Raw genomic sequence first — 20520 nt, forward strand, 5'->3', positions numbered from 1 at the left:
GCAGCTCCATGGCAGCTCCCTGACTCCACCTCCTTTCCCCCAGTCTTCCCTGCCTACCTCTACTCTCCCCTATCACAGGCCAAAGCAGCTTTTTTATTCATTCACCAATAAAAGCAACACATAAACAGAAGGACTTCCCACACCTAAGTGCAGGCAAACGAAGAGACGGTAATAGAATAATGAAAACACAAGGGAGGACTATTCTGAGGACGGTGGGCAGTTAAGAGAAACAGGGGCATGGGGTTAGGAATTAGGGAAAGAAAAGTCTCGAGGAAGGGAACAGCTAAGAACAAACTATACTGATATTTTCATAAATGTATGAAAATGCCATAATGACACCCATTGCTCTATAAGCCAACTTAAAAAGAAATCTTAAAAACCACATTATAGTCAAACTGTCAAAAATCCACAGCAAAGAGAGAATCTTCACAGTTGCAAAAGAAGACTGGTTGGAACTATGCAGGGAGTCCTCACCAAGAGTGCTCCTGGGTCCTCACCAAGAGTGTTCCTGGTTTGAGGAGTTTGAGGCCAGCCTGGTCTACATAGAGTTCTAGGTCAGCCAGATTACATAGTGAGATACTGTCTCAAAAAACAAACAAACAAATCTGTATTTCTGTAACTTTTCTTCTGTTTTAAAAGTCAGGTGTATAGGGACAAGAGAACTACCTCAGCAGTTAAGAGTATTTGCTGCTTTTGCAGAGGATCCAGGTTTGGCCCCAAGAACCCACATCAGGTGGCCCAAGCCTGCCTTTAACTTAAGCTCCAGTGAATCTGCTGCCCTCTTCTGGCAAAAAAAAAAAAAGCTGAACCAAGTACAGTTACCAGGTTTCATAAAAATAAATGTTTCTGATCACACAGTAGAAGGGAAGAAATTTTCACTATGCAGAAATTAAATGGGTATGAAGATGAATGAGGTAGTTTTAAATTAGTTTGTCAATTACAGTCTCTAGGGTAATCACTAAGTAACAACAAAAGTAGCAAAGGAAACAAATGAAACCGGTACACTAAGGTATCCAACAGAAAAGAAGGCGCTCACAGGGAGGAGCAGTGCGGTAGGACTGAGCCACACAAAAAGACATTAAACAAGATAAAACTATGCAATATTTACAAATAAAATCATTCAGATTGCAGATTTTCAAGGTTTTTCCTTAAAGTTTTTATCATGTTAAAGTTAATATAATGATTACAGTTTAGATTTACCTGATCTTAACCTTTTAAAACTATTTTGCAGGGCAGGAGACGAACCCCAGGGACTCGTGCATTCTGAACAAGTCCTCTACTGTCACTAAGTTGGACCTCAAGCCTCAAAGCAAGCTGCATGCACAATTTCAAATATACCCAAGCAGAAAAAAGAATACAGTGGACTCTCTATGAGCCATTATTCTCAAAGTTACCTTCATTTCTTCTGCATCCCCAACCCACTTTCTCCTCTCTACCATCACAATACGGCTATATATCATGCCACCTGAATCTGCCTTTGTTAGAAATTAATAACCAATATTTCTAAATCAAATACTTGAAAAAGCAGTGATGTAAACACATTCCTAAAGAAAATGCAGAATTCTGAATAAAGCTCCCTCTAGTCCAACTAGTTCCAATCTCTTGTTTTTACCTGTCTCCTTTCTCAGAATTCCATCCCATTTTTGACCTAGTTAGTGAGGTTATGTCTGATGATTCACTTTTTCTTGTCAAAGAATCATTATTATTCAATATTTGTTCCAACAATCTTACATTTCCTAAAACAGAAAAAAAATGTCATTTTCCAAATTAGTTCATTTCTTCTTTGTATTTCACCTCGTGTGTACCAGCACTCTAAGCCTAAACTAAGACCTTACGAGGGTTATCTACTCAGCTCACTCTCTACCCACTGCGGTTCTTCTGCACACATTCCCTAAATTCTATGAGTTGGAAACTCAGTCCTCAGGGTTACATAGTAATGGTATTTGAAACGTGGGGTCTTCCTGCTGTGACGAGGTCATGCGGGTTCTGTGCTCATGAGTGGAGTAGTGCTCATCAAAGGAGGAAATCTGTTATGAAACAAAGCTTTCTCTGGCTAGCTTGTGCTCTTGCCCCCTACCACAGCAACCCATAAAAGGATCACTGCAAGAAGATCACTGCAAGAGGATCACTGTCATACTTTTAAAGTTCTGGAATAGTGGCTAAATAAACCTCTTTCCTTTATAAATTACCTACCTGTGGGACTCAGTTATTGCACCTGAAAATAAAACCAAGACAACAATATAGACATACATACACTCATCAAGTAAGACAAAATATTTTCATCTTATTAAAAGCTAGAGTTTTAAAAATTGGATTAATATAAGTAAAAAGACAAAACTTACCTCTATCAGAGAGTAAGATTTTTATTTTCGTTTGTTTTTTTTTGTTTTTTTTTTAAGACAAGCCTTCTCTGTGTAGCCCTGACTATTCTGGAACTCGCTCCACAGACGAGGCTGGCCTTGAACTCAGAGATCCCCTGTCTCTGCCTCCTGAGTGCTGGGATTACAGGCGTGAGCCACCCCTGCCTTTAAAAGACAGCCTAGCTAGGACTACGGCACTGGGGACAGGCTGAGGTTTCACAGCTTGGACTCATTTCTGGCTGCGGTCAGCACTGTCTATGGAGTGGACTATGGAGTCAACCTGACCACCATCTAAGCTACCACACCGCCCTCCTCCTACCGTGCTTTCCCATGACAAAATGCACCCCTTCTCAACCATGAGCTAAAGCAAACACTGCCTTCCTTAAATGGCTCCGCGTCAGGGATTTGGTCGCAGGATTAAGAAAAATGACTAACATCAAGGTGGCCACGCATCCTGATTGGGGTCCTACCTTTAGGACTTGACATTTCCATATTTTCTTTTTCTTCTACAGGGTTTTCCCTCTTTGATAGTTTTCCATCTCTTGAAACAGGCACAGGAGCAAACCTGCGCGGTGCTGGTGTCTCTAAAGGAGATTTCTGTCCGTCAAAATCTGTATCTTCGACTTCTCTTAAAGGCACTTTAACAGAAAGGGAGGAAATAATGAACAAAGGCTTGTGGTGTCTCTGGTGATAGAACGCTTCCTACCATCCATGAGACCCTGGGTTCAACACCTTAGACCACACATACTTATATACTAAAGTAATGATAACAATAATAAAGGTAAATTAGCTTCAAAAACCATTTTTATCTGATTGCAGAGTTTGAGACCAGCCTGTTCTATGTGAAGAGTTCTGGATAGCCAGGGATACACAGTAAGACACTATTCCAGAAATTTCAATTAATTAAAAAAATAACTTTGTGAACACAACTGATACGGGACTTGCCTTACAAGCATGGTGACCCGAATTTAATCTCCAGAACCCACATTTAAAAAAACAAAAAAAAGGTGTGGTGGCATGTGCTTGGGAGGCAGAAATGATGGGACCCCTGGAGCCCCAAAACAACCATGCCACCCTTCTTTTCAAGTGGCAGGTCATGAGAAAGCCTGTTTCAAAAAGAGTAGAGCTGGGCACAGTGGTGCTGCCTTTACTGCCAGCACTCTGAAGCAGTGGACCTCTCTAAATTCAAGGTCAGCCTTGTTTACATAGCACACTCCAGGACAGTCAGGAAGACTACACTGAGAGACCCTGTCTCAACGAAAAAAAGAAAAACTTCATCCTTACTAGAAATCAAGTAAATGAAAACCATAAATGTTTTATAGATAAAGCTAGTAAATTAAGAACTGGTGTAATAATATACATGAGTATTGTCAAAGCTGTGGTGAAAATGGCATCGTTAGACATTTTTCAAAAAAATACTTATCTTATTTGTGTATGAGTGTTTAGCCTGTAAGTACACTGTGTGTGTGGCCTGGTACCTGTGAGGGCCAGAAAAGAGCAGCGGGTCTCCTAGTACTGAAGCTAGGAATAGATGTGAGCCACCATGTGGGTGCTGGGAGTTGAACTTGGTCCTCTGCAAGAGCAGGAGGTGCTGTGTGTGTGTGTGTGTGTGTGTGTGTGTGTGTGTGTGTGTGTGTGTAATCTTTTTCTTAATGTGTGTTGATGTTTGGGATGATGTAAGGCTGTGCATCACAAGCTTGCAATGCCTGTGGAGACCAGAAGAGGGCACTGGATCCCTGGAACTGGAGCAGTTATAAGCACCCACATCATTGCTCTGAAATGAACCTGAGTCTTCTAAGAGCAGCCAGTGCTCTTAATCACCTTGCCGTAGCTCTGGCCCCAGTAGACACTTTCAATGGCAATAAAAACTAAAAAGGTATCTGGCAATATCTTTTGACCTAATAATCTCACTCTTAGGAATTTACCCTAAAGAAGTAAGATTAAGAAAGAAAATACTACCCCAGCATGCTAGCTCACTCCAGTGGTCCCAGCACTTGGGAGGCTCAGGCAGGAGGAGCACCACCAGCTCAAGCCAGTCCGCGCTACAATATTAAACCCTGATTCAACAACAAGATCACTTAGAGAACCACCTAACTGCCCACCACCACAGTGGGTAAGGGTCCACAGTATTTAACTGTACTCATCTGACAAAATCAAGAAAATCAGTAAATACACAGCTTCTCAGAGGACAAGAGAATTATTACAAGCATTCCAGATTCTAAATAAGTGATTTTTTTTCTATTATTTATCTATTTGTTTTTTGGGCTTTTTGTTTGTTTGTTTTTTGACAGGGCTTCTCTGTGTAACAGCTCTGGCTGTCCTGGTGCTCACTCTGTAGACCAGGCTGGCCTCAAACTCACAGAGATCAGCCTGCGTCTGCCTCCTGAGTGCTGGGATTAAAGACACACATCACCACCACCCAGAAATAAGTAGATATTTTTTTTCAAAATTTCTAAAAATCTGATGATTTTTCCAGTGATCAATTAGAACCATAAATAAGGAAGTATTATGATTCATAATTTAAACAACCTTTGAAATAAGTTCAAGTTTATTTGAGTCAAAAAAAAAAGATATAAAACCAAGACTTCCAAAAATAAATTATACCAAAGAAAAGTGTCCTTTATTTATTAGTAAATTTTCACCTTCTACAAATGATGAACATTCACAGCTGGCACATTTTAGTCACAAGAAACAAGCATTTACCTTGTTTACAGACAAATGTGTTCTGTGAAGAAGCACTGCTCCCAGGATGAGGCTGGCCTGGCTTCCCAGAGGGCTTTTCCACTGCTCTGGAAGGGGGCGTGCCAACAGGCTGACAATTAGCCCTGAGTGCAGCGCCAATAAACTGGGTCTAGAAGAAAGACAATTGTTTTATTGATCTCAAATTATGTTACATATAATTTGATGATATCAAGTGACAAGATAGATTGAAATTTATTAGCAGAACTGAAAATTGATTATATTTAATATAAAATGAAAATGTAGTACACTTACATATGTGTAGGCATAACACTCATATACATTAAAAAATAAACTTTAAGATATGTGAAATGTATATTTTAACAAATAAAGCTGATTTCAGAAGAAAGTTTTATGGCCTGTTAAAAAATACTAAATTATTCAGTTTTATAGGACTCATAAAAGTGTACTGAGTTCCTCTAAATAAAGCAGATGGGGATAGCCTCAATTACATAGTTTCATTAGGCATTTATGTACCTCAGAGGCCATCAAAACTTCAACTTTATTTAGAATTGCAAGCTACAGTGACAGACATAGAAAGTTCAAGGCTAGACAGCACTATATAGTTGAGACTGTCTTAAAAAATCAGAAAAAACAACAACAAAAAAATGAATGCCTTTTTCTTTTTTGATGAGAGGGAGAAACTGTTTTTAAGCAAAGAAGTCGAGGTGCAGAGAGGTAAAGCTGTTCACAGAAAAGGGACCAGCAGGCTGAGTCACCCGGCATCCCAGCAGCTAATGTACTACACACTTAGTCCACACGCGGGGGAGCAGGCTGACCAAGTCTTGAATAATGGAAATATAGAAACAAAAATCTTCAAAACAAAAGCATTTAAGTGTATACTTTGTGACAATATATTAATAGAAAAAACTTACTTTTGTACATTCTTCCAAGTGTTACAATTTAATATAATTATTAAAACTTCAAAATTGTGCAATTAAAAAGAAATGTAGGGCTGGGAAGATGGTTCAGTGGTTAGCGCTTCCCTGCACGCATGAAGACAAATGTTTGAATTACCACCTAAAAGGCGGAAATAAGAGGTCCCCAGAACAGCGTGGCTAAAAAGACCAGTTGTATCAATGAGCTCTGAGTTTCATTTGTGAGACCACGCCTTAAAGGATCAGGAGGAAGATTGAGGATTATTCCCAATATCAACCTCTGCGCATGCACACACAACCGCACATGTACACACGCACGCACACCCACATACTCACATGCACATACACCCACACACAAGTACACCCACATGCACACACCCACATCCACATGCACACACCACATACAAGTACACCCACATGCACACACCCACACACAAGTACACCCACATGCACACACCCACACCCACATACCACATACAAGTACACCCACATGCACACACCCACACACAAGTACACCCACATGCACACACCCACACCCACATGCACGCACACACACATGCACATAAACCCACACATGTGCCCTCACAATACAAACATGAATACACACATGCAACACATAAATGAACATATAAAAGGAAATGTAAACGTACAATGGTTATAAATTCCTGTTTTAAAAATGTTTTGGGAGTAGTGTTCTAAAACTTGGAACCAAAATAAATAATAGCTATTGATAAAGATAGTTCTTTTTTTTTACAATACCTTTTTTACAAACTCAAAAGGCACTGAAATATTTATTCTTTTAATAAATTAAATTCAGAAACAAATACACACAGTAGTTAGTTCCGTCGTCGGGAGCATCAAAACCATGAGGAAGCTTTCAACAAGCTCCAAGCAGCACCACAGATCTGCTCTCCCAGAATCCCCAGATGTCCAAATAGCTGTGATTTTATCAAGCTCTTCAAGTGACTCCAGTGCATACTTGCAAGCGAGGAACTGCTGATGTAAACAATCACTGCCTTGAAAATAAGGCTACTGGGCTGGGGAGATGGCTCAGTGGGCAAAGGGCTTGCCTTGCAAGCACGAGGACCCGAGTTCAGGGTCTTAGCCCCATGTAAAAAGCTGGGCACAGTGGTCAGGGCTGCAGACTCAGTACTGGGAGGGAAGGGCGCAGACAGGGGCACCCCGGGAGCTTGCTGACCATCCACTCCAACCAAATGGGGGAGCTCGGGATTTGAGACTGTCTCAGAAAAGAAGGCAGAGGGTGACTAAGGAAGACATCAACGTTGACCTCTGGCCTCCACATGAACACATACATACATCCGATACTGCAAAAGGAAGAAAAGCCAACTATAAGAAGTCTCCCAGCACCAATGACAAACAACCTAGAACACACAAAGCATCCACATGCAGTGAAGACGGATGAGCAAGCAAACCATGATTTAAGAAATCAGACTGTCACGACCTAGTCAGCTATTACAACTACAGCTGATATTAACCTAGAGATGGAAGAACAAAAGGATTGTGGAACGTGCACTGGCTTTATCATAGATACCTGAATATCTATTTGTTGTTGCTGTAATTTTTCAAGGTGTCTGATGTGCTGCTCCATAAACACATTCAGTTGTTTCTCATGATCATGACAATGTAATTTTTCTTGCTTATTCTGAATGCTTGTTTGGTGCTCTGCCACACGCTGCAATTGTTTATCAGTCTCCTGTAACTTATTAAGTAATTCTGCAACAGAATTAACCTTTGCTTCCAAGTCACTCTGTACCTAAAACAAAAATATCAATAGAATTTCTCATTATAGAAAGACCTAAGAGATTTGTTCAAGTCCTGAAAAGGTTATCTACAGCAATTGTACTGAGACAGTGTTAAACCTGAGCCTTAACTCAGAATTTCTCGTGATCTTTGTTTTTAGAGTCACAAAATTAAAAGGCGAAAATGGAGCAGCCTGGTCTACAGAGTAAGTTACAAAACAACCAGAGCTTTGTAGAGAAACCCTATCTTGAAAAACAAAAACAAAAGACTAGCAACTGTGGTGTCCTCCTCCGGGTGTTCACAGTCTGAGACTGCGGTCCTACAAATACCCACTACTGAGACGAGCTAACCCCTCCTCCTGTGCTGTGTAGAGTTGACATGCTGAGGTCCCACAATGCACACACCCCACCTGACCCCCAGCTTTTCTGTCTGTCTATGTACCCGTCCTTAAACCAGGTTTCCAGATCCAAGCTGTACAATACATGTCCTATGATCACAGAAGGATCTCAAGTTCAAGTCCAGATAGGAAGATCCTGTCTCAAAAAACAATGTAGGGATGCAACTCAGCAAGTGTGCTTGCCTAATATGCCTGAAGCTTTGGTTCCATCACTAGCACTGCATACACCAGGTGTGATGGTGCACATCTGTAATGCCAGAACTTGAAGGGTGGAGGAGATCAGACATGGCAAACAAAGATCAGCCTGGGATATATGAAACTGTCTAAAACAAACTAACAAACACCAGAACAGCTTCCGATAGCTCTCTAATATAAGGCTGGGGTAGGCCAACAGCTTCGAACTTGAGTCTTGACTGTTGTCCATTAGCTCTAAAATGTTATGCCTATCCTGACCTATTTCATTTCCCCATTACAAACTGACAGGCTTGTCATATATGATATGATAAGATCATATATAATCCTATGGTTCATTCAGGACAACAGGTCTATTAGTACAGCTCAGTGGACAACAATTGCCTATCACTGCATAAGGGTCCTGGGCTTGATTCTCAGAAAATGAGCATCCAGAAAGTGGACTTTCAGTGCTACAACAAAAAAGGCTTGGTTTCTGAAACCAACACATTCACAAGGAGGTGATTTTCACAGCTTGAGAAATAATTCATAATCACAAATACAACAGTCTTTCAAAGTGGGACCAACTAGAATGTCCCTAAGTCTACCGTCAGACACAACCATCTGAATCAGTTCCGAACATACAACCGTGTATCTCGGTGTTCAGGGATGGGGGGGTAGTAAGTACCTTTATCAAAGGAGCTGCTGTGGCAATGGCAGCAGCTGTTGCCGCAGCCACAGTTGTAGCGGAATCAATTCTATTGGGCGAAGTTTCAGTCTCCTGAGCAACAGTATTCTTTTCTGTATTCAAGTCTTCTAAAAGATGTACTTTCACCTCTTTAAAAACAGGCATGCTCTGAGCTCTTTAAATACAAAGAAACAGAAGTTTTTCAGGAATCTACATTGAGTCATTTGAAGAAATGCTGACTTGTCATAGCCTGGTAATCTCCAAAAGTAGGTTCATGATTTTTCTTTTAAATGTTTATTTGCAGTCATGTGCAGTGTCTGTTGGAGAAGATGTGTATGTACATGTGAGTCAAGGGCCTCTGAAAGCCAGAGGCATCAAACGCCCCTGGAACTTGCACTGTGGAAGATTGAGTTGCCTGAGGTGGGTGCTATGAACCAAACTCAGTCTTCTGCAAGTGCAGCAAGCATTCTTAGCCGCCGAGCCATCTCTCCAGCTCCATTTTCTTGATTTCTTTTTTTAAATCAAGGACTAGTGAGTAGCCTCCACAGTTCTTCCAAAGACCCAGTTTCAACTCCTAGCACCACCACATGGGGGCTCACAACCGTCTGTGCCGGACACAGAAACACCTGGCTACAGACTTCATGTCATCTCCAACCTTTCCACTCAGACCTCCGCACTCCTGTCTTAGAACAGGAAACATCTTAGGCAGCCCAGTCCCCTCTGCCCACTGTACTGTATTCCACCCAAGTTCACTTCCAACCCATTCCCACATTCTCTCTTCTCTCCCACCCTGATCCATCAATAGCAAATTTAAAACAAACTTAAAGAAAGCCCACATGCCCAGATCTCGTTGAAAGAATACCAACAATATGAAATACCAAGTCAGTTCTCTCCAAAACCTACCAGACCTATAAAAAGGCTTGCCAATGCGAATGACCTAGACAACAGCAGGACACTGAATTTACAAGAGCAATCATAAACTGCATCAAGACATTCAAGGAGTTTAGCTGGGCAGTGATGGCACACGCCTTTAATCCCAGCACTCGGGAGGCAGGGACAGGTGGATCTCTGAGTTCGAGGCCATTCTGGTCTACAAAATGAGTTCTAGGACAGTCAGAACTGTTATACAGAAGACACTCTGTCTTGAAAAAACAAAACACACACACGATAAGAATAAGAGCAGCTCTGCTGGCGCAAGAAATCCAATTATGTCAAATCAAACCAAATCAAAATGCTCATCATTTTATTAAGAATAAAGCTCTCAGGGAGCCCATGCAGACCACGTGTTTCTCCTCTAGGAGGCAACTTAAATACCCTGTGGGAGTCGTGGGGGGTCAGGACCTGGCATGCTGGGATTTGGAGTCCAGAGCAATACAACTCCCAGGTCAGGGACTGGGGCCATGCTTCCAACTTAACAACACAGAGGAAATGTAGGACTTTGAGAAACACCAAACCTTCTAATTACAAGTACAGATGAGAGAGAAGAAACTAAAATCAACAACACAGACTAGAACTTAAACAAAACCATAGAAGAAAACTTCCCCCAAGTAAGGAAAGTGTGGTGGCTCAAATAAGAATGGCCTGCAGGCCGGGCGGTAGTGGCACACGCCTTTAATCCCAGCACTCGGGAGGCAGAGGCAGGCGGATCTCTGTTGAGTTCGAGACCAACCTGGTCTGCAGAGCTAGTTCCAGGACAGGCTCCAAAGCCACAGAGAAACCCTGTCTCGAAAAAAACCAAAAAAAAAAAAAAAAAAAAGAATGGCCTGCAAAGTCAGGCAGTGGTGGCACAGGCCCTTAATCCTGCCACTTGGAAGGCAGATACGGGCGGATCTCTATGAGTTCAAGGCCAGCCTGGTCAACAGAGTGAATTCCAGAACAATTAGGACTGTTAAACAGAGAAATGCTGTCTCAAAAAACAAAACAGAATGGCCCTTGCAGGCTAGTGTATTTGAATGCTTAGTCACAAGGCAGTGACACCTTTTGAAGGGATTAAAAGGATTAGGAGGTGTGGACTTAGTTACCTTAACAAAATAGAACAGTGACTGAGACAGAAAAACACACCCAAACAACTACAAGAAACACCTGGAACACCAAATAGACAAGACCAGAAAAGAAAATCCCCACAGCATAGCACAGTTAAAACACCGAGCTGATTTCTCAGAGGGAGTTTTTAAAGCCAGAACGGCCAGAAGCAATGCATTCCAAGTGTTAAAAGATTTGGCCAACTTAGTTAGACTAGTAAGTTCAGTTAAACTGTCTGCCATAATTGAAGGAAAAGAAAAACTTTCCATGACATAAACAGCCTAAAAAAATTATAACCAACAAATGAAATCTAAAGAAAACACAGGAAGCTTTATTCTGGGCTGAAGAGAGGAATGAACAGAACCGAGAGACGTGGAAGGAGATATAAAAGCATTTCACTAAAACACAAAATACCAAAAAAAAAAAAAGGAGGAAAAAAAAGCCAGAAATAGTGGCACATGCCTTTAATCCCAACTCTTGGGAAACAGAGACAGGCAGATCTCTGTGAGTTCAAAGCCAGTCAGGTCTACATAGTGAATCATAGAGCAGCCAGACCACTCAGAGAAACTGTCACAAAAAAAACAATAAAAAAAAGTTAAAACTGAGAACAAAGAAAAACCTTGAGTAAAAACTTACAGAAATTAAACAACAAAGCACTGAATGGGTCAAAGAACGAAAAGCCTCTTGGAACTAAATAAAAATTAAAATACAATACAATAAACCCTCTGGGACATATTGAAAGCAGTCTTATGGGGTTAATTTTAGCTCTGAGTACCTATATTAAAAAATCAAAAAGAGCACAAATAAATGCCGTAATAAAGCAACTCAAAAATATGGAAAAACAAGAACAAACCAAATCCAAACCTGACAGAAAGAATTAATAAAAACCAGAGCAGAAATCGTTTAAATGAAAACAAATCCAAGAGCTGGCTCTCTGAGAGATAAACACATTGGCAGACCAATAGACCAACTAACCAAAAAAAGAGAGGACCTAATTAACAGAATCAAAATGAACAGGGAAACAGTACAGCAGACAGAACAAATTCAGAATATTGTAAGGTCAGGATGTTCTGCTCCTTTCTTTGTAATTTGGAGGATGCTGACTCAAGCCTACGTGACAGCTAGCACACAGAGCAGAGAGACAGCTGTGGACATGACGAAAAGCCATGTCTCCTGGTTACCTAGGAGAAAGAATGCTAATGTATTTCCCCAAAGTTAAGTTTTGGTATAAAGGCTGTTTGGAGAATAAACGAAGGAATTCTTCAGGATGTGAACTCAGGACAACATGAGGCACTACTGAGAAAGAATCTCCCTCCCTATGAAACCATGTGAGTCGTGTCTTTATTCCTGTCTCCTCCGTGCCGGTCCAGAGAGAGATAGTTTATGTTGGGGTCTGGTCGAGAGAAATAATTGAGGGTCCGGGCTAGCATCAGACCCTGACACTTGGTATATGTCCAAAGGCCTCAATATTCTACTCCAGACAGTTGGTCAGCCATGTTCATTCCTGTTCTAGTCACAATATGGAAGCAATCTAAATGTCCCACAACTGATGAGTGGATAGTGAAAATATGGTAAATATGCATTACAGAATATTATTCAGTGGTTAAAAAAATGAAATCATAAACTTTGCAGGTAAATGGACAGAACTAGAAAAGATCATACTGAGTGAGGCAACAAAAGACGACAAATGTCGCACATTCTCTCTAATTGGAGGCCCCTGGCCCTAAATCTTCAGTTGTGAATATATAGCCAGTAGTAACTACAAAAACCAGGAAAGTAAAATAGAACCACTGCTACAACAGGTGGTTTGGGGAGAAAAGGAGAGGGGAGTAGCAGGGGAGAGTAACCTGATCAGGGAAAGGGAGACTGTGCCCACTCCTTAGGGAAGAGAAGGAGGCAGGGATGGAGTAAAAGGGAAGCAGAGTATAAATAATCTGGTATGAGGAATGGGGGGGAGGGGCTCCTAGAGAGCGGGAGGAAGGGGAGCACAGAAGGTGGAGGAGAGAGTAAAGGATGGGGAAAGAAAAAGGTGGGGCTCCCTAGGGAAGGGGAGGGAGGTGAATACGGGGGAGGGGGGAAATAACAATATGAATGGCTGAAAAGGCACAAGGAATAACACTTTTAACTATCTGCCTTAAAAAAACTGTAATGCAGATAATTCAGTGTATAAATATAATATATAGCTTTAATGAACTTTATTTGTGCTAACAATACTCCCTCTAAAAACCAAAGACCACGAAAAAAAAAAAACACACAATATCAGACCTGAGAAGCCATCGTTGTTGGCCAGTGTTACCAGTGCTATCTAAGAGATTTCCATAACACACAGCCTATTGCTTTCACCCTTGGTTAGCCCCCGAGCAGTGCAAGGTGAATCCCTACGTTCAAGACACTATGTTTATCAGAAACAGGGCTCAGAAGCCCTGAGATGAAGCTGACCTTAATGTTTCTTCCCTGAGGTCTAACTTTCATGGTACCAGGAGGTGCCATAGTAGCTTCCAAAGGAGAGAGGCAACCAACAGTCCCACCCAGTTGTGACACCCATAACCATATCAACAACCAGCATGGCAAGATAACCTTACAGGTGCACAAGTGGCACATGTATCCTGCTGGCAACCTAGCTCTCTCAGAGGACTTAGGACTTGCTAACAAAAGGGAATCCTGTCTGGTACTAGAAATCAATCTAACTAATCAGTACTAGTGAGATCATGGTTACTGGAGGAGAATTTACAACCAATAATTTACTAAACCAGCATGATCCCTAAGAAAAAACAGACATTTGTCCTTATACCCACAAAGAAGTGTAGTATTCGCCTCCATCAAGGAAACTTTCCTTTGCAATGGATGGAGACCACTACAGAAAACCACAACCAATAAATACGCAGAGTTGTGGAGTCAGTCCTAATGGATACAACTACAAAACTCTAAAGCTCAGGGAAGACTGTTCAAGAGGGAGCAGACAGACTCTAAGAGCCAGAGGGTCGGAGACTTTGCTGTGACATTCTGTCTCCTAGGAATAACAAAAGCTACACCCATAAAGCCTCACCAACATGATCACCCAAACATGAGCTGAACAAGGAGGAGACCAATGAACATGCCAAATTGCATTCAGAAAAGCCCAAGGGGCCTCAGCCCTACACAAAGAACCACCAACAACTGAGTAAAGCCGGGAGAAGTGGCTCTTCCTGGGAAGATCACACCAAGTGGTCAGCCCTGAAAAGAGACTACGAGTAACATATGGACTTATCAGGTTTTATCTGGGAAGTTATGTGTATATGCAAATACAACTCTGCATACAATAACGACTGATGAAAACAGAGACCATGAATTTGGAGAAGCATAAGGAGGGTTATGTGGGAGATTTCAAGGGAAGAGAGAAATGTTTAAATTAAAATACAACCTCAAAAACAAAAAATAAAAGGCTAGAAAAGCAAAAAATTATAACATTAATGATATATAGTACTATTTTTCACAGACTGACTGAAGTACTATCGACAAATTTAAATTATGTATGTGCAGTATATAATGTGATTTTTTGATACATATATACAGTGTAAAAATAGCACTATCAAGCTAATCAATATATCCATTACCTTACATAGCTACCTATTCTATGGTGTGAACACTTCAGATCTACTTTCTCAGTAATTAATATTCGCTGTAGTTGTCATGCTGCATAAAAGTTTTCTAAATTCTAGATTCGTCAATAAATGTCACCTAGCCTATTTAATGGCCACCAAACACACCACTAGGTGGTGTGCATCACACGAGTACAGCAGGACGAGCCTATCTTAGTAGCTGATCCTAGCATGTGAATTCAATCCCCCTTACCACAGAAAAAGAACACAGCAGACAAACAGATACATAATCCCAGAAATATAACTGACTTCATTTCTCTTCTAAAGTTGGTCCACTGCACTCTCTGTTTAGACTCAGAGAGTGGTTAAAGGACACCGACAGAACCTAGAAATCCCACGTGAGTCTACGTGGTATCAGCAGGAATATGCCCATGAACAGCACTGGGCCCCTCGGCTTCCTTCTGAGCACAGCACGGTGTTCTTGTACTTACTGCTCTTTGATGCCGCTTCACAACTAAGAGAGCAGTTGTTCCCTGAGCACCTCAAACGTGTGAATTCCTCCAGGTCCTCCATCTGCTGACCTATCAGACCCTACTGAGTTGCCAAGTTTTCTCAATTATTTCATCATAATTACATGACAGCTGCCATAGGTAGAATGGTGAGATGGGGGATCTTATTTAAGATCATCTATCCTTATTTCCTAATTTCACGTAAGGAAACTCAAGTCCAAGGTAACGGGATTTACTTGACCAAAGCCAAAGGTTTGATGAAGGACAAACAGAGCTAATTAAGGGTTCAACTTCCATAGCTTTTCTCATGGTACTTCAGTTTCCTCAGATTAGCCTGGGCCCTCACCTCATAAACCCCCTTCTTCTAGCTGCCCTACTTTACAACACATTGCTATTACGTGGCAAACAATGTCGACGTGGACTCACAAAGCTCTTCTTCTTGAAGACACAAACCACGAGGCCCACAACTAATTGCGAGCTTTCCGCTCTGTACTCTCAGCCTTCTACCCAACTCACTACTTTCTTCTTCGGATGCAACACGGTCGCTGCCTTTTCAATACACCTGTCTTTGTACACCTGTCGATCTCTCCCTTTCCCTCTGAGTTGCTGCATGGTTTATATAGCTGCACGGCGCAGTAATCCACTGAATGCACCACTCTTTCCTATCCCAGTGCTAGCCACTCATGCCTGCCTCTGCGTCCATCACTAGATACGCTGAGCTTTGAAATTATCATAGTGAGCAGCACGGCAGAAGGCAGAGTGGGAGCTGCATTAGAATTCGCTGTTATCAAGCTATATTCGCACTCCCAGCCCATGCACGTCGGCAAGAGCTGCACCGCTAAGTGAGTTACATCCCTAGCCCTGGACGTCATTACAGTGCATCTTAAAACACTGCTGTGTTCTCATCTTTTAACATAGGCTAAAGCAGTTTCCTTCAGACTTACGAGTGTGTTGGTAAACAAAACTTACTTTTGCTTTAGAGCAGTTCTCAAAGCATCTTTCTGTCCCATGGCGTACTGCGAAATAAAGATGTCATTGGCTGAAAAATCAAGACACAAAGATATATTTCAGATTCTGGGGGGAAAAAAAGCCAAGATTGAGGGCTAAGGATGTAAGTTCAGTGGCAAAACACTTGCTTAGTATGTATGAGGTCATAGGTTCGATCCCTGGTACTCTTTTAAAAAAGAAAGAGCCGGGCAGTGGTAGCTCATGCCTTTAATACCACTACTCAGGAGGCAGAGGCAGGAAGACCTCTGTGAGTTTGGTGCCAGCCTGGTCTACAAGAGCTAGTTCCAGGACAGCCAGGGCTGTTACAGAGAGAAACCCTGTCTCAAAAAACAAAAAAAAAAAAAGGAAGGAAGGAAGGAAGGAAGGAATGCAATTTGCTGCTCATGTCTACCACTCTCAGAATGCAAAGGCATGAAGTTCCCCCAAGTCTGAGGCTAGCCTATCTACCATAGCAAGTTCTAGGCCAGCCAGGGCTATGCAGCAAAACCTGTCTCTAAAACAAAACAAAAATTAAAAGGCAGATGAGATAGCTCTATTGGTAACCTGCTAGTCAGACAAGCATGAGGACCTGAATCTCAAGTCTAGTACCAACATAAAAACCACTGCAGTGTTTTAATCCCCATGCACAGAGAGAGAATGCCAGATGAGCTGAATTAGTGAATTCCAGGCTCATAAGAGACCACATCTTAACAGATTACAGGGAGAGAGTGAGCCAGACACTTGATATCAACTCTGGCCTCTATTCATGCAAACACATACACAAGACCCTACACAAGTACACACGAACATGTATGCATGCACACATATATACAAAATGAAAAAAACATTTCCAAGTAAAAGAAATGTTTAGGGATTTAGTAATAAAATTTATCAATTTTAATGATTTATTTTTATTGTATGTGTATTGATGTTTTGACTGTATGTATATCTGTGTGAGAGTGTTGGATCTACTGAACTGGAGTTACAGACAGTTGTGAACTGCCATGTGGGCCCTGAGAATTAAACCCAGGGCCTCTGGAAGAACAGCCAATGCTCACAGCCACTGAGTCATCTCTCCAGTCCTGGATTTATCAAGAAAGGTAAGGAACAGATTAAATAACTAAGCAATAATATAACAATCATGATCCTAAATACTAGAAAATAATATAAAAATAAAAATGAGCAGAGACAAAAGCAGAATTTGTTCTAACTCTAAAGGAAAAACCACTTAGAATAAAACAAATTGCTTTAAAATTTGTCAATAAGTAAAAATTTCCAAGACTAGCAGGATGGCTCAGTGGGTAAAACGCTTGCTGCACAAACCTCATGACCCGACTTCTATATATGGGACCACCACAGCACAAGAACTGACTCTTAAGGCTGTCCTCTGTCTGCAAGAGAGCAAGGAGGATAGCTGAGAGGGTTGCAGGAAGGACAGAGGAAACGATAAAGATATATTATAATCTCAAAAACAGAGATATAACCTCAAAAGTAAAGAGAAAATAAGAAAGATAACGTATGTCTAAGACAGGTCGTCCTCTGTGAGCACGAGAGCGTCTGTACTCACCCCCACACAGAGGCAAAAGCACAAATAAAAAACTAAACAACAAACTTTTCAAAGCACGTTTTTATCTACTACCATATCACAGATGACTTGAAGCTTGAATTCAGAATGCATAAGTAAATATCCCACATCCAGTTCTACATGGCATCCTCCCTTAATTCCAGCACTCAGAAGCCAGAGGAGCAGCCAGATCCCCCAGTACTGAGAGGAAGAGTGGACACAAGCTCCTGTGCCTAATTCAGAAGCTATCTTTGATTAATAACCACTTGCAAATAAAAAATTAGTTTTCTTCAACAGAATCTGTAAATTCACAGCCAGCCTAGTCTACATAGGGAGTTCTAAGCTAGCCAGGGCTATAGAGTAAGACACAGTCTCAAAAATGGAACAAAAAATAAATATCCCATACCAAACCTTTGCAATGAGTTCAAAATAGCAAAATAGACTTCTGTGCAAATCCTTTAAAGGATTTTAGATTCTATTAGTAAGCTAATTTGAAAAGAAAAACTAAAATTAAAATAGCAGGAGCTCAGGATATATACAGAAGTAGATTTTCCTAGCGTGCATGAGGCACTGGATTTGATGCCTCACACAAAATAAAGAAATAAGCCAATTCTGGGCTGGAAAGATGGTTCAGCAATTATGAGCACTGGCTGCTCTTACAGAGAACCTGGGTTCAATTCCAAGCACCTACACGGTGACTCACAACCCTCTATAACTTCAGTCCCAGGTACTCTGACCCCCTCTTTTGGTCTTTTGGGCACTGCATAAGTATTGTATACAGACAAACAAACAGGCAGGCAAAAGACCCAAATACACAAAATAAATACATTAGGTTAAATTTAAAAAATAAACCCAATTCTATCCTTACAAAGAAAATGCTGACATGTACTACAATATGGATAAGCGTAAATACACTGTGCAAACTCAAGTAAGCCAGACACAAAGGTTAAAGACTATACGATGCTACTTCTATGAGGCCCATGAGGGGTCAAATTCAGAGGCAAATGTGAGGAGTTCAGGGACACAGAGCTCAGCTGGGGAGAAGAGAAAGTTCCAGAGGTGAGAAATGGTGATGGTCGAACAACAGCATGGATGTGCTTAATGTCACAGAACTATGCATTCAAAATCGACAAAACAAAAGTCTGTCAATATATTTTAATTCAGTTGTAAAAATCAACTATATTAATTTACCTTTTCCTGTGCTGTTTGCTTCTGTTTTATTCAAAGGCAGCCTCGGAACTACAGCGTCTTTAGGAAAGTCCTTTGGGCAGAAAAGAAAAGAGAAGACTAAATGAGCTTTACAGCCACCACTCACAAAGTCACAGTGGCAGCCCTCTGACTACCACCATCAAGCGAGGCGGGTCTGCACGCTCTGTTCACTCCACTCCAACACTACAGGATGCATAAGTCTGAAGCCACTCGGAGATTTCTCAATGACCAAGCAATGGGATATCAGAATAGTGAATGAAAAAAATAAGCAAACAGAAATGGCACAGGATTCTGATTCAAATCCACATCTGAACATCTCAGTTGCTTCGGCTCAGAGTGATAACCCGACTCCAGGATGAGTCTAACAGTACAACACTGCAGACTAACCCAGCTTTCAGGCACTGAGCTCATCTGTCTTAGGAAGCTCCGCTAAGTAGGTCCCATCTACAGTCCAACAGCTTTCTGCTCATGGGTGCAATCCTAGAAGGCATCTCTAAGACTGGTCGGTGCCAAGTGAGACGCGAACTCTTAAGGCACTAGGTCGATTCCATGATGCTCTCCACCTTCCTTTTCTCTGCCAAGGCATAAATGGGAAGGACACAAACAGGGCTGGGACGTGGCGCAGCAGTTAGAGCACTAACTACTAACATGAGCAGGAAGACCAGAGCCTGGATCCCCAGAACCAAAGGCTGAGGCGGGGATCCCCAGGAGCAGGTGGTCAGCGAGCTCTGGGATGAGAGACTCTGCCTCAATGAGCTAAGGTGGAAGGACAAAGGAGGATGCTTCCTGACAGCAACCTCAAGCCATAACATGTACACATACCCTTGACCCTACACACACATATGAACACACACATGAAAATGGAAAAAAACTTAATTTAAAAAAGTAATTAATGATGACAGGTGTTAATTTTCTAAGCACCAATAAGACTAGCATCACAATAGATATATTTAACGTTCTACTCTTCAAATACAGTCCAAAAAGCATGTCTGGAGGCTGGACAGTGGCAGTGGTGGCACAGGCCTTTAAATCCCACCAGCACTTGGGAGGCAGAGGCAGGTGGATCGCTGTGAGTTCAAGGCCAGCCTGGTCTACAAGAGCTAGTTCCAGGACAGGCTCCAAAGGTAGAGTGAAATCCTGCCTCAAAATTAAATAAATAAGCCGGGCGGTGGTGGCGCACGCCTTTAATCCTAGCACTCGGGAGGCAGAGGCAGGAGGATCTCTGTGAGTTCGAGACCAGCCTGGTCTACAAGAGCTAGTTCCAGGACAGGCTCCAAAACCACAGAGAAACCCTGTCTCAAAAAACAAAAATAAATAAATAAATAAATAAATAAATAAAACCAAAAAAATGTCTTGAGATGGAAAGCTGGCTCAACAGAGGAAGGAGCTTGCTGCCAAGCCTAACGACTCAAATTTGATTGCTGGGACTCACATGATAAGAGAGAATAAACTCTTAAAATTTGTTTTCTGACCTCCACACACAAAAATGACCTATGCATGCCCACGTACCTATATCTACACAAAATAAACAGATAAAAATGTGATAAAAATAAAACGAACAAATGAAAAATAAAACATCTCCTCATATGAAGTACCTAAATAAAATATGTTGTTAACAAAACATAATTTAAAAATTTAATAGTGCTGAAGTTTTACT

The 20520-nt window shown here is 41.5% G+C and overlaps 1 protein-coding gene across 2 annotated transcripts in view; it reads right to left on the reverse strand.

Moving 5' to 3' along the window:
- Positions 1-20520, reverse strand: part of Kiaa0586 (KIAA0586 ortholog) — a 94354-nt gene that overhangs the window by 71485 nt on the left and 2349 nt on the right. For both annotated transcript variants that reach the window (XM_075947849.1, XM_075947850.1), the window contains exons 3-9: positions 18846-18915; positions 16073-16142; positions 8995-9169; positions 7530-7751; positions 5064-5211; positions 2831-2998; positions 1613-1736 (exon numbers count right to left, since the gene is read on the reverse strand). In XM_075947849.1, coding sequence (XP_075803964.1) covers positions 1613-1736; positions 2831-2998; positions 5064-5211; positions 7530-7751; positions 8995-9169; positions 16073-16142; positions 18846-18915 — 977 coding nt within the window. The remainder of the gene's footprint in view (positions 1-1612; positions 1737-2830; positions 2999-5063; positions 5212-7529; positions 7752-8994; positions 9170-16072; positions 16143-18845; positions 18916-20520) is intronic.

The sequence above is a fragment of the Microtus pennsylvanicus genome, chromosome 14 (genome assembly GCF_037038515.1).
Source record: "Microtus pennsylvanicus isolate mMicPen1 chromosome 14, mMicPen1.hap1, whole genome shotgun sequence".
Lineage (NCBI taxonomy): Eukaryota > Metazoa > Chordata > Mammalia > Rodentia > Cricetidae > Microtus > Microtus pennsylvanicus.